At 38.8% G+C, this 14,687-nt stretch overlaps 1 protein-coding gene across 1 annotated transcript; it reads left to right on the top strand.

Annotated features, from left to right (window-relative positions):
- The first annotated feature begins 375 nt into the window (after positions 1-375).
- fap (fibroblast activation protein, alpha) lies at positions 376-14,623 on the top strand. Its single transcript, XM_015966574.2, has 27 exons — positions 376-1,383; positions 1,786-2,093; positions 2,201-2,282; positions 2,432-2,521; positions 2,645-2,739; positions 2,817-2,891; positions 2,973-3,025; positions 6,721-6,793; positions 6,915-7,035; positions 7,114-7,268; positions 10,115-10,212; positions 10,318-10,447; positions 10,540-10,578; positions 10,654-10,752; positions 10,847-10,917; positions 11,006-11,059; positions 11,172-11,296; positions 11,411-11,461; positions 11,608-11,706; positions 12,177-12,246; positions 12,333-12,527; positions 12,615-12,669; positions 12,747-12,846; positions 13,616-13,674; positions 13,765-13,837; positions 13,988-14,061; positions 14,209-14,623. The coding sequence occupies exons 1-27, from the start codon at positions 1,368-1,370 to the stop codon at positions 14,308-14,310; spliced, it is 2,562 nt and encodes an 853-aa protein (XP_015822060.2). The 5' UTR covers positions 376-1,367; the 3' UTR covers positions 14,311-14,623.
- Positions 14,624-14,687: the final 64 nt, after the last annotated feature.

Below are 14,687 nucleotides of genomic sequence, written 5' to 3'. Positions count from 1 at the left end.
GGTAGGCTTTTCAACCCCTCTGTCCACATCTTTATGGATCAACCGATTGATTGGGTAATCTTGCAAGTTGTACAAATGAAATGTGTAACTGTTTTCCCAGTGAATATTTCTTGAGTTGAAAAGTACCTGGAGGATAATTTGTACAGAAACAATATATTTAATTTCAATGTTTTGAGCAAAAAAATTTCTCTTTTTCATACATTGTATTCAGATTGGAAGAGTCCTTTGCAATCTTTCGATCACTTTCAAGTATGTTTCCGTGTAAAGGTTATGTGCATTTACTACCTTACTAAAATGTCGTTTTTTTTTTCTTCTGATGGAGTTACTATCACCTAGGTGGGATAGGTGCATTGCAAATGTGTAAACTGCTCCAATCTCCAAAGTTTTGTTGTAGTTTGTCCAATTTCCACCACAAGGTCACATTTGGATGATCAGATCCAGAAGGGAGGCATGGCATTCCTCTTCCTCGGCTCCTATGAGATCGTGTGGGTTTTTTCCAGCTTCTTTAATCCCAACAAGGTCTGTGATTTATCCAAAAAACCTCCAGAGGGAAGCATCTAGGAGGTATCCAATCAGCTGCTACCACTCTGATTTATTCCACATTTTCATCAGGCAGTTTTTCACTGAAACGCTGTAAAACGTTATGTATAGATCTGTTGGCCATACATTTTAGAAGTAAGTGTAAAATTAGCATCCTTGACTGCCAACAACCACAAAATCCACATGTGTTCCTCACATGTACACACACATTTAAAATCAAAATGACTTGCTTATCTATGAATATGAGCCCAGTCACACTACAGTAGAAGCTTGTATCTGTCATGTATGTTCAGGAACGTCTTGTTTTGACTACAATCGAATTCTTTTGAACTGGATGGACCAGTAGAGCAAGAGCTTGGCAATTTGGCTGCACCTCCTTGACAGAGTGGAGCAACGCCCTCATCACTCAACACAGCTTCAACATAAACAATTTCATGGGTTGACTGTAATGTGAATTTGGATAAATTTAGAAATAAATGGGATTTTTTTAATCAATGTTCAGGGAGAACCCAGACAGGAACACTGAAAACTGATCCTTAAAGTCCTTATTAGGGCAAATGACCATTATTTGACCACTTGTGCATATTTGATTTATGTCACGCTGCGCAGGTGAGTTGAGCGGTCAAAGTTAGGATCCAAACGCAGGAAACAGAAAGGCAGGCTGATGAGGACATGCAAAAGGGTTTTAATAATGAGCACGAGACAGTGAAACAATGAACTGACAAGACAAACAGAACTGAGGGTTTAAATACATGAGGAGCCGGAGCTTGGGTGATCGGAAAATGAGAGGCAGGTGGGAGTAATCAGAAGACACACGACTGAAAAGAATGGGGAGACAGACAGGTGTGACAATTTGCAGTTTAAATTTGAAACTTTATTATTTGGAGAGAAAAAAAATACACAAAAGCAAAAACATGTTTTTTTTTTGGTTGAAATTATTTTTAAAAACTTGCAGTAGTTTGCAGAATATTACATTTAAAAATAGACTGATTTAAAAATTTGAATTCAACTTTAAATAGATATTTATATTTTAACAATAATATCTGGATTCAAGTTACGATTTCCTTTGTAAATATGGTGGAAAAAGTGACGAAAACAAACTCGTTGTTTCTTTTTTTTATTATAAGAAGCAAAGTGAGACAATCGGCGCCCCATACAAACGTGTCACTTTATTGTTATTAAATGCAAATCTGTTGAGGATAAGAAATCATGACTCATAAAGCGGTCTCCTCCTTGCATCTGCAGCCTGTTGCGCCCTCGCTGGAAAAAGCCACTTCCCTAATTTGAGTACGGTAAGTTTCGCGCTCCTGGAAAGTTGTGCGGACTTGGAGGAGTCATCTGCGCGTTTGGAAGGACAGGTCACAGATAAACAGAAGGAAGTGGGACCAGCGGCACGGAGCTCGACTCGATGCTGCCGTGTTCAGCACAAAGTCTCTGATCTGCTGACGGAGAATGTTCACCCGGCTGCGATTTCACCACGGCGACTTTTGAGGAGTTTCAAAAGACCGCGACTTCCATCAGCATCATCATCATTCATCATCATCATCATCATGGTCAGTAAGCGATTCACCTCCACTGTCAACTAAAATAGAATAAAGTAAAGCAAAATGAACCCAGAAGATGATCCAGACACTTTGTTTTTCCCGTCATCTCTTAAAAGGGCTGCAACAGGCTGGTGTGGGGATTGGTAGGAGCTGCTGTCGTCATCACGTTAATAACCGTGCCAGCTGTTTATTACAGCAGTAAGTTAGAAAGCTCACTTCTTCAGTTTCTCTAACCTGTGCGTCTTCAAAGTATTCTGATCCAAGCATGAACCAGCTTGAAGCTGTGTGTTGGAGTGATGGACACCCAGCTTGATAATAAACCTGAGCATGCATGTTTATGTGTCCAGAGTCCGGAGCTTCAAAAAGGCCTTTCACACTTCAGGATTACTTCAACACCACCATCAGAAAGAGATCCTACAATCTGCACTGGATATCAGGTTTCTCTATCTGTCCTCTACTGGAATGATTGCATGAATCTCAGTGTTGGGCTAGAATTACCTTCAAATTATTACCATTATTATTATTATTATTATTTTTATTATTGTCCCTCATGTCTGCAGATGTGGAGTATCTGCATAAAACAAGCGATGGCCATATTTATCTCCACAACGCTGAAACAAAAGTGGAATCGTTGTATCTGAGCAATTCAACTTTTGTAATTATTTTTCATTTATTTTACAACAAAAACATATTTTTGTTCTTCTGAACATGAATTGTGAGCTTTTTTTCCAGGCGAAGGTGGATGCTACTGATTACTGGTTGTCGAGTGATTTCAACTATGTTGCATTTGAAAGCAATTACACAAAGGTGAGAAGTAAATGGGACCATAAAACGCTGCAGTTGTTGATGTTAAAGATGTGATATAAAAAGTGCCTTTAAATCCTGCAGAACTGGAGGCATTCATATACGGCCTCGTATTCCATCTACGACAGAGAGAAGTCGTAAGTATTGGCATCTTTATTTTATTTGCAAACTTTGGATCAGATTAGTGATGGCCTCAAAGTGAAAAAACTAAACATTTCTTGTAAATGAACTGTGCAGAGTAGTAAAATTTTTCTCTTTGAACATATTTTGTACATTCGTTCTGTGTAATCCTTCCATTGTTTTAATTTTTTTTTCAAACACAGCGAAGTAGAAAATTAGTTTTTTTTTACTTTTTTTGCTGACAAGTTTCGGCTAACTGTGGCCTTCTCCAGAGCTCTGCTGGTGCTGGCGTTACTTCCTTTTCCGTTTATCTGCGGGCAGCAGAGGATGGTGTCGCCCTCTACTGCCCGTACCCTCCTCGCCGATGACGAGGTCCCATGACTGATCCAATGTGTAAACTCCACCGTCTCTGTTCATGGTCCTGGGTCCACGTCTTCTTTTTCTATCGCTACTTTGATCTATCTTTTGTATTTTTGTTGTTCTGTTTATCACAAACAACAAAAGACAAACCAAAACAAGAACCAAAAATCCAGAAAGACAAGAACAAAAACCAGTGATGACCCTTCCATACATTAAAGGCAGAACAGAAAATATAATAACAACAATGAGAAAACAACACAAACACATCAACAAAACCAGTCAGAAACAGACTAGTGCACCCAAAAGACAAGATATCTGCAGGACTAAAATGTACGCAACACCGTGCAAACTCTGCAATACAACAGACATAGGAGAAACCGGACGCCAACTCAACACACGAAAACTAGAACATAGAAAAAAGTGCGAGAAAGAAACAAGTTGAAGACACACAAGAGCAGCAAGACAAGAAGCAGAAAGTATGATAAAGATATCCGCCGTAACAGACACAAGAGAAAATCATTTAATGGGACAGAACACGGGTCATAAACAGAGCAACAAAAATACATAAGTGGATCAAAGAAGCAAATGAAATAAGGAGACGTGGACCCAGGACCAAGAACAAAGACAGTGGAGTTTAAACATTGGATCACCCATGGGACCGTGTCATCGGTGAGGAGGGCGCAGGCAGTGGAGGGCGACACCATCCTCTGCTGCCCGCAGATCAATGGAGAAGCTCTGAGGAAGGCTACAGCGTTAGCCGAAACTTGTCAGCAAAAAAAGGGTAAAAACAAATACGCTGTGCTTTTTAAATTAAAAAAAAAAACAATGTTAAAATATTAGTTGATCTTTAAGTTCTGTGACCTCTATTAATCCAACCTTTAACAACTAGTTCTGACAAATGCTGTGCAAAAATAAAACATAATTTTCTGGGGGGAAAGTGAGATTGTGACTGAATAAAAATGTGTACCTCATGAAGCAGTTAAGGCAGGCAAATAAGCCTAATAATGTATTGATTTAAAAAACCAAAATACACAGAGAAACAGAGGGAAGAATTAGAAACTGTAACATTGAAAATAAACAGCAATGTCAATAAATAAAAATATACAATAAAATTCTGATACAAAATGGAAAACACAAAGAACTGAGCTGGGGGGAAACGACATTTGCAGACTCACACTTTGAGGAAACATTCATATTTGTGTGAACTTCCTCTGCTTTAACACACTAATGTGAGTTCCTCTGTTTAAATTCACAATTTAAGCTTTTTTTTTCTTCCAAAAACTGAGTATTTCTTTCCATTGTGTCTTCATGAAAATTACTTAAAGTATTTTAAGTACTTAAAGTATATTAAGGTATTTTTTCTGTTTGTGAAATCCAGGCATGCTCTTTTTAGAACTTTTCTGCGAGTACATGAAAAGTCACCTCCCTCTCGTGCCTTTTGAAAACCCATTTTGAGTTCCAGACCGACTCCATATCTTACAACAGAAAACCATTTTGACTGTTGCTTTATGTTTTTAACTAGGTGTCTTGTTAATTATATCAAGTTTGCTTCATATTTATCAGATTTCTTGTAAAAGTAAATGACTATTCATTATTACAGGACCAGCTGTAATCTGAATACCTGCAGACAGACTTATCAGTCAAGAGACGTAGAATCAATAACATATTTTGTTTAAACCCACTGTTAAAAATGCATCTTTTAACTTAAATGGTCGAGCAGTCAGCCATAACATTATAAACTCACATAGATGGAGTAAAACTGAGTGTTCTGCTGGGAAAACCTGCATTCTGGCATTTACACGCAGGTTATTTAGACATTTGACACCTTCCTAAGCATTTTTGCAGATTCTCCTTACCAACAGCCTTGCCCTACATTTGAGGCCCTTCATAGGGCAGCTGCAAGCCTCCCAAATATTCTTTCCAAGGACTGGGAACACAACATAGCTTGAGTTGATCTTCTGGCCTCAAAACTCCCCAGACACAACTGATAAGACCTGATGCGAGTCAAACCCAAACCACTAAACACAAAGGATCTATTGGCTGAAACTGCAGGACTCCCACAGACATCCTTTGACCAGATACAGCTGTTCAGCTGCATAAGGATTACATACAACGTGCTGTTTGAGTAGTGCATCTCAAATAAGGGACCAAACTTTAATACATGAGAAATAAATCACAACCAAATTTGATTTTGTTGCATTTGCATTGACACCAACTGTCACATTGAGATCAGGAGGGTTGGACCAAAGATGCAGAACCCAGGACGACAAGGCAGGAGTGGTGATAAAAGTAAAACTCTTTATTTAGGGTGACAAAATCCAAATGTAAATCCAAAAGGGCAGAAAGCCAAAACCTATTAACAAAACACTGCAAAGACAAAACCAAGAGCTCACTTTATGAGCAGAGAACTTGAGACCAAGAGGGGAGACAAAACAATGCTAACAAACATCAACGGACCGACAACACAGAGAGACACAGGCAGGGTTTATATACAGACGCTGGGTGATAGGAGACGAGGGGCAGGTGCGTGGGAATTGGGCACAGGTGAAAACAATGAACTAAGGAGGAGCAGAAATAAGCAGGGGGAAAAACAAATATAATCCTGAAAACCAAAGGTAACCAACTAAACTAAAACCATCATAGAAACAAGGACACAGGGCGATCTAAAAAGAAGAAAATAAATTATCTAAGTGGGGAAAGGAAACACACACACACACACACTTAAGGAGACAGGAGAACTGAAACACTAAACCAAAAGGTGGGGAGAATAGAGAACATGAGGGAAACCAGGAGGGCGCTGGGGACAAAAGGGGCACAGAACATGACTCTAACTGGGTTACTGTTTGCATAATTAATTTTCAAAACATCCCTTTTTGTTGCAAAACTGTAAAAAACTGCATTTTTAATCAGTTCATAGTTTTTGTGTGTGTGTTTTTACCTTTGTTGTGTCTAACTACTGTGTTTCGTGCAGGGTCACTATCACGAAGCAGAAAACAACCCTCACCTTTAACCCTCTGATGCATGAATTATGAAATCTTCAACCATGATTTTTTTTAACATTTTTTTTCATTCGTCTTTAGGTGTGAATGAAACAAATTTCAACAATTATTTTTTGTACAATTTTATAATTTACAAATGATTTATTACATGTCCACCTCAGTGGACAGCGTGCATTCTGAACATGAAATATGGTGGCTTGGCTTACTGAAGTACAAATGGAGGGGCTCAAATGCAATAAAGTCTTCAACAGCTGTGATTAATAGCAAAAACAAATAAATAACAATTTGAGTACCTGTCCACTGTAGTGACCATTATGCATCAAAGGGTTAATTCTTTTCTGATTTAATCGCAGAACTTTTGTGACATCAGTCAGCCTTCCACCTGCTGTGCAGTACTTTACCTTTGGACCAACAGGAAGCCAGTTTGTGAGTCTAAATCATGTTTTTCTGTGGAATCTATGGTTTATTTCAACAATGCTGCATCTCCATCTTCTGATACAATAAATATCACATTTTATATTTGTTACATTCACACATCGTCTTGCAGGCCTACGTCTCAGACTTCAATGTTTATTTCAAGTCCAGTGTCGATGCTCAAGTTGTTCAGATCACACGAAATGGGAAAATGAATGAGATTCTGAACGGCATCCCTGACTGGGTGTATGAAGGTGGGTGAGGCAAGCTGTGCGTCTGTGTTTATGACACGGAAGTTGGTTAATAGGAATTTGTTTTTCTTCAACTTCTAGAGGAAGTGTTTGCATCAGCTGGGGCAATTTGGTGGTCTAAAACGGGAAAATTCCTGGCCTACGCAGAATTTAATGATACAGAAGTGCATAAAGTGGAATACATTTGGTATGGATCAGAGCCGTATCCTCAAACCGTGGAGGTTCCATACGCAAAGGTTGGATCATAAAATGTGTAAAACGTTTAGATATGGTCAGTTACATTTTGCAGTTACGTCTGGCATGTAGAACAACTATTAAGAAGTTGGGTTTTGGAAATTATGTCAACTTTTAATAATTTAGTGATGGTAGATAGCTCTTTGAACAACCTCGGTTTGGAGAATTATAGTTTTGTTATGTAAAGATTGGCATTTTAACAGCTTGTGGGGCCAAACCCTCCAAAAATAATGCAATAATAAGAGGAAAAATTGCTATCTCATAAATAAGATAGCACCTATATTTCTGCACATAATCGGAACATACTAGCACCAATCAGAGAAATGAACAATGTGGCGTATACATTGATACGGGAACCAGACGTTTAAGAAGACAAAGCAAATTCATCCTTTTTCAGAATTAAGGATTAGGGAACCTTAATCTTCTCATGTCTCAAAGAAAAGCCCAAATCTAACTTGTCCAAAGTTGATAACAAAGCTGTGTCAAATCACAGACATCGTATACGTAGACGTGACGTGGACTGCTGCTGCCTATTGGAGCTGCCATATTGGTCAGCCGCCATCTTGGATGGGTCTCCATTCGCCCCCAGTGCATTTATTTCTACTGAGGATGGACTTTACCGAACTAGAAAAAAATCAATCAATCAATCAAATTTTATTTGTATAGCACCTTCTACAACATTATCCGAAGCCCAAGGTGCTGAACAACATCATTAAAAGAAAAACATTCCCAGTACATGGGCATAAAAGCAGGATAAAAACATAAAATCATAAAATATCAAGCAAACACTATTACAGATAAGAGATATTGGAATAAGACTAATCGATAAAAAAACTAATGTCGGACAAAATAAAATCAAGCATCTGGGTTAAAAAGAAGAATAGTTAAAACCATAACGTTAGGGCAATTCAAATGACCCTAGCGCTAAAACGCAATCAGATAAAAATGAGTCTTTAAACGAGACTTAAAGACTTGAAGGGATGGTGCCTGCCTAATGCTCAGTGGCAATTCGTTCCACAGAGTTGGAGCCAAAATAGAAAAAGCACGACAACCCCTCGATCGAAATTTCGACTGGGGGACCACCAGAAGTTCCTGCTCGGCTGAGCGAAGAGACCGAGATGGAGCATACCTGTTCAAAAGCGCAGTAATGTACGAGGGGGCACTGCCCTGGAGGGCCTTATAAACGAGAGTTAAGATTTTAAACTGAGCTTGATATTTTACCGGGAGCCAGTGCAGAGCAACCAGCACTGGGGTAATGTGCTCTCGACATCTAGTGCCTGTCAGAAACCTAACCACAGAGTTCTGCACAAACTGGAGCCGTGCAACCGTGCACTGGGCCAGACCAGCATACAAAGCGTTGCAGTAGTCCAGCCGGGACAGGACGAAGGCATGCAACACAGACTCCAGATGAGCTCTGGACAGCAGAGGCCTGATCCTGGATAGTCTTTTCAGGTTAAAGAAACAGGACCTCACCACTGTATTTACATGAGTGTCAAGATTAAGTGATGAGTCGATTTTAATCCCCAAATTACTGACCATTTTCTTTTCATAAGGTGTCAGTGGGCCAAGGTCAATATCAGCACCAGAGCCATTTCTTCTGCCAGGACTAAGTATTATAACTAAAAAACTAAACTAAAAAATAGTTTTATAAAAAAAAGTATTAAACTAAAAAAGTATTGTAACTAAAAATATAACTAAAAAATAAAATAAAATAACACATTCATTTTGCTTTGTCCCAAATTCAGACGTGTGGTATAGTACAATAGTTCAAATATAGATACAATAAAATAAAATAAATTAATAAAATGTAAAATCCCAACAGGTAGACTAGAAAATTCAATAGTAATCCCACGTGATGTGTTTTCACTAGTTGCAGATCTTAGTTGCTCACTCTGCGTTGAATCCAGTTGGGATTAAAAAGTGAGGAACCCACCCATTATGGCAGCAATGCATCTAAGTATCCATGTCTATGTTTCAAACAAGCGCCTCCCCTGAGCCAACACCCTCTTTGTAGATTTTCTTTGCTGCAGCTCTGATGCTAAGTCCACCCAACGTCTCTCAATAGAGCGTTGTGATTGGCCTGACCTAAAGCTGTTCCGACCAATGGTAAACTTGCAAGTGAGCGTTGCTAGACCAACCTGCGGAACAAAAGTTTTTGCTGCTGATAAGTTTGACTAGATGTATTTGTTTAAAGTCTTGTTCTCACAGCAGAATAATCATGCCTATCCTTTTGATAATCTGAAGGATACGTATGATGACAGTAACGGCTCTTAAGATAGTCTTATCAGATAATCTTACCTTTTGTAACGAGTGCTGTAGTTCATGTGGAAGGATGTCGGGACCACACCGATCATAAATCCAGGTTTTCAAACATGTTGGATTGTCTTGGTCTGATTTTCAGAGAAAAACAAACATACTGCCTGTTGAATGTGACATCTAGCCAATCAGAAACAAGCATGCAGCACACTCCTTGTCTGCCATATTTGTTTATGTTAAAGTCAAGTTTTATCTTCTAAGATTATGTCTGTGAGTGAAAATGATTGGTGTATTTTCCAAGTTGCTGCACACCACACACTGTAGGACCAAAACTGCTATAACTATGATGTTTTATCACCACATGTGTGGTCTCTCGTGCTTTGAAATTCAGCAAACGCTTTAAAACTCCTGCTGTGTGATCCGGACTGTAGGAGTTTTTGAAGTTGGATTTTGTCTAAAATCCAGCAATACTAGCTGTTAGCTTGTCAGTCCATTTAAAACTAATCTCTCTTTCTCCAAACTGAGGTTGTTGTATTGTTTTTTGACCCTATCAGTATCTTTTAATAAAGTGTTATATTTGTCTTTGGATTAGGCTGGATCAAAAATTACCAAGGTAAAACTGGTTGTGGTTGATACATCTAACCCATCCGTCCGTGCTCAAGTGTTCCCTCCTGCATCCATTGCCTCGGGGTCTGTTCATCGTTTTAGCCTCCTTTATTACATATTTAAAGCAGACATACCTGCTGTGTCTCACTGATCTGACTAGGCCTGTCACTTTCTGTTGTCTTTACTCAGTGACCACATTTTGTGCTCAGTGACCTGGGCGTCAGATGAACGTGTCGCTGTTCAGTGGCTCACGCGAAAACAAAATCACCTTGTGGTACAGATCTATGACTTCGATGGAGGCAGTTGGAAAGAAAAACAGGTAGATGACGCGTCTCTCGTTTCTGTTTAAATGAGATCTTTGAGGAGATCGTCTGAATTCATTAGATGCTAAGTGAATATTTTCACTTGTAGACATTTGAGCAAACAAGCAAGACAGGCTGGATCGGTCATGTAAGTTTCCACAAATAAAATGTGATTCCTGATCGTTTTTATCTTGTTCATGACACACATGTATTATTTCCACAGTATACGCCCCTGCCTCTTTTCTTTGCTGAAGATAACCTCAGTTTCTACAAAATCATGAGCGATTCTAAGGGCTACAAACACATTCACCTTGTGAAAAATGTGAGTGCTTCATTATATTGCAATAGCATCTTTAAAGGATTCCTTCACACTTTGTGTGGTGAAATCTTTTGATGAGTGAATTTCTTCTGTTAAGGGCGTAGCAACACCGATTAGCTCTGGAGAGTGGGAAGTTATTTACATATCAAAACTAACAAAGGACGCCATGTAAGTGATAAAAGCCTTCGTTAATGAGAGGAAACATCAAATGTAAAAAGTCACAAAACATTTAAAGATGACTTATGCTTTTCTACAGATATTTTGTGAGTAACCAGTACAAGGGAGTACCTGTAAAAAGAAATCTTTACAGGTAAGCAGTATCCATACTGAAGCACCCAAAAATGGTCAGTAACATCATGTTCGGAGCTCATTTAAATCCTTGAATCCTATTATTATGAGATGTTTTATTATTTTCCATATAGGGTTATGATTGGGGGCAGCTCCTCAGCCCCGCAGTGTCTCACCTGTGACTTGCATGAGGACAGGTGTCAGTACAATTCAGCTTACTTAAGCGTTGATGCTTCGTTCTACCGAATGGACTGCTACGGTCTGTTACCCTTCCTCATGTTCACAAGCAATAACTCATTCATGTAGGCATCATCTGGGAACGCCACCTCAAAAGTTTGAAATGTTTGGATTTTTTTTTTTTTTTTTGCAATAGGGCCTGGATTGCCCCTTTACACACTCATGGACAACAGGGGCTCAGGTGCAGGTACTTTTTTCAAATTTTCTGTTTTATTAATATGTTAGTCACAGAGAGTTAGTATCAGAGGTTTGTTTTGCGTCAAACTGACAAAGCTTCGCGTGAACTGTGATGAATAAAAACATCAGACGTAAATGTCTGTTTTTACTTGTCAGAGTTACAGATTCTGGAAGACAACAAGGATTTGGAAAACATGCTCTCCGAAGTTCAAATGCCAACAATGAAGTACGGCACCTTAAAGGTTGCAGGATTTGGTGAGACTCATTAATCACGCTTCCTAGAAAGGCTGCAGACATGATGTTCACCATAAAACACTGTTTAAAAATGTTAAAATAAATACGTTTGCTATTTAAACTGTCCAGACTACACACACGTCTACCCCTTCAAAACAAAATTAATTTTAAAAACACATAACTCTCTCCAGCTTCAATTAAGAATGATATTTTTAGAGTATTTGATCCAGAAGGTTGTTTTTTTTACACTTTCAAACTGAATTTTGGATTTTGTTTTAAATGTTGCAGAATCACAGATTATGTTTGATGTGCAAATTCAAAGCAGATGAACACAAATGGGAACAGTCAAATTCATTTAAATAACATATTTATTTAAATGTATTTTATTTGATATTTCTAAATAATTTGGGTTATTTTTTTTACCAATAGAAACCCCAGAAAATCTGCCTTCAACCATATGCATTTTTTTTTCAATCTCTTTAAATCAACAGATCTTTGGTATGAAATGATGTTGCCACCAAATTTCCAGAAGTCCAAAAAATATCCTCTTTTCATTGATGTGTAAGTCAACACTTAAGAGTTTAATTCCATTAAAACCAGAATATTTGTTCCAATTTGATACCGTTTGGCGGCTCTGTCCCTTGCAGTTATGGTGGCCCCTGCAGTCAGAGTGTGAACTATCAGTTCAAGCTGAACTGGGGCACGTACCTCTCCAGCTCGCTTGGAATCATCGTCGCCAGCTTTGATGGAAGGGGAAGCGGTTACCAAGGCGATGAAATATTACACGCAATCTACAAACGCCTCGGGACATTTGAGGTGGAAGATCAGATAGCAGCTGTGAGGTGAGGAGTGTACTATATTCATGTCATGATTTCAGCAAAGGTACAGATCTCCAAACATCTCTAGAGAGCATCTGATTTCTGTTACAGGAAGTTCATCGACATGGGTTTCATTGACAAGGATAGAATTGCGATTTGGGGTTGGGTAAGTTTCAAGTTTGTGTGGTTTTGTTTTTTAAATCAGGCCGTGTTTGTTAAAAGTAATCTGTTCCTTTTTATCAGTCATATGGCGGTTATGTCTCCTCCATGGCCTTGGGTGCTGGAACTGGCCTCTTCAAGTGTGGGATCGCAGTGGCCCCTGTAGCTAACTGGGAATATTATGGTCAGTATTCAAAAAGATCTACAAACATTTCGGTAACCTTATTAAATGACTTTAAAGGTGGGGCGTGATGTGTTTTTCTTGAGTGATTTTATTTATATGGCTTGAAATGGTCGTCACGTACCAATAGCAACCAATAAATCGAGGACTTTGTCAAAAAAGGAACCATTTTAATCACCACTGCAATGTGCAATTCTGGAAAGACTTCATTTAAATTGTAAATTTAGGAGCAGCTAAACAGTAAGCCAAGCCAAAGCCGGGCTAGCTAGTGTAACTCAAAGATTGTTAAGTTCTGTTTTTGTTTGCAAATTTCATTTAAGGACTTGTTATGTTCTGTTAAGAATTTGGTCCTATTCATGTTGGGGAACGTTTATGTGACGGACCTGTCGTCTGTGAACACAGCTTGTCCTCTGTTGGCTGCCCAGCTGTGTGTCTAACACGCAGGTGTGTGTTACCCTCCACCAGGCATGAGAGAGGAGAGAGCCAAGTCTGAGTCGATCTGGGTTGGATTCTAAATGTTTTGACTTGTTACTGTTTGGATTTTTCCAGATTGTCTGTGACACTAAGCTGCTGTGAGTTTAAGGCAAAGAATAAACCAAGAAAGCTAAAAAAAAGTGCCTTGTTTTCACCACATGATATTAGCTAGCATAATAATGGTTAGGTAGGAATTAGGATGGGAGACCCCAGATACATTGGTATTGGTTTGTATTAAATATCGGTAAACATGTCGATATTCAGTGTCTAATTTAAACTAAATATTCTTCTTTTGCAGATGCCATTTACACTGAGCGCTATATGGGCCGACCCACAGAGAATTCAGATGCCTACAAAGTAAATATTGAATTAATGTTGTGTAAATAATTTCTGACTTACATTTTAAGGTGAGTAAAATCTTAACATTTCCTCTATTCTAAATTCAAGAATTCTACAGTCACATCCAGAGCAAAGAACTTCAAAAAGGTTTCCTATCTGCTGGTTCACGGCACAGCAGATGGTACGTTCTGGCCTTCCTTTCAGTCTTTCCTGTTTTTGATAAGACGTGGACACGTGTGTCATCTGGGTTCTTGGTAACAAGGTGAAGTCATGCACGAGATCTCAGTGTGAACGTTCAGTCACGTAGAGGTTTGCTGTCCTTCCCTTTCAGACAACGTTCACTTCCAGCAGGCTGCGCAGATTTCCAAAGCTCTGGTGGACGAGCAAGTGGATTTTGAGGCAATGGTAAATATTGGCTCGGGGAGGTGGAACTAATATTTGCCTTGATGGTGTTGATTTAAGAAAGGTTTTCAAATGGAAAAAGACTGCTTTGAATTGTGTCAAATAAAACATATTTTTGTGTGAATTAATCTTTTGACATTATTTCCACAGTGGTACACGGATAAGGACCATTCTCTTGGTGGATCAGCTTATCCTCACCTGTACACACTCATGAGCAACTTCCTGCAGAAATGCCTCCTTAATCCCAAGTAGATGTGAAAAATGAACAAATTTCATAGTGAAACCTCATTTTTTTTATCTGTTTTAATTAAAATTCCAGCTGATATTGAGAATTTTGGGATACGTTTTAGCCATTTTTACATAGCTGCTCGTTTCAGGGTTTGTTAAAGAATGTGACCTTTAGGAATAAAAGCATGCACTTGAAGATGCAAATATTGATGTTTTTATGTAAATGTGATCACACACACAGATGATTAATCACACCTCATGGTTTAGATGTGAAGTCTGATGTCTGTTTCTGTGTTGTTTGGATAATAAATGGAATAAAGATTGTTTTTAAAACAAACGAGACCTTTTTTCCCTTGTTACACTACATCCTAGAAGGTGTCAGGTCGGAGGTCACGTTGGAT

This window comes from Nothobranchius furzeri, chromosome 14 (assembly GCF_043380555.1).
Source record: "Nothobranchius furzeri strain GRZ-AD chromosome 14, NfurGRZ-RIMD1, whole genome shotgun sequence".
NCBI lineage: Eukaryota > Metazoa > Chordata > Actinopteri > Cyprinodontiformes > Nothobranchiidae > Nothobranchius > Nothobranchius furzeri.
This window is presented reverse-complemented; position numbering and strand designations above follow the sequence as displayed.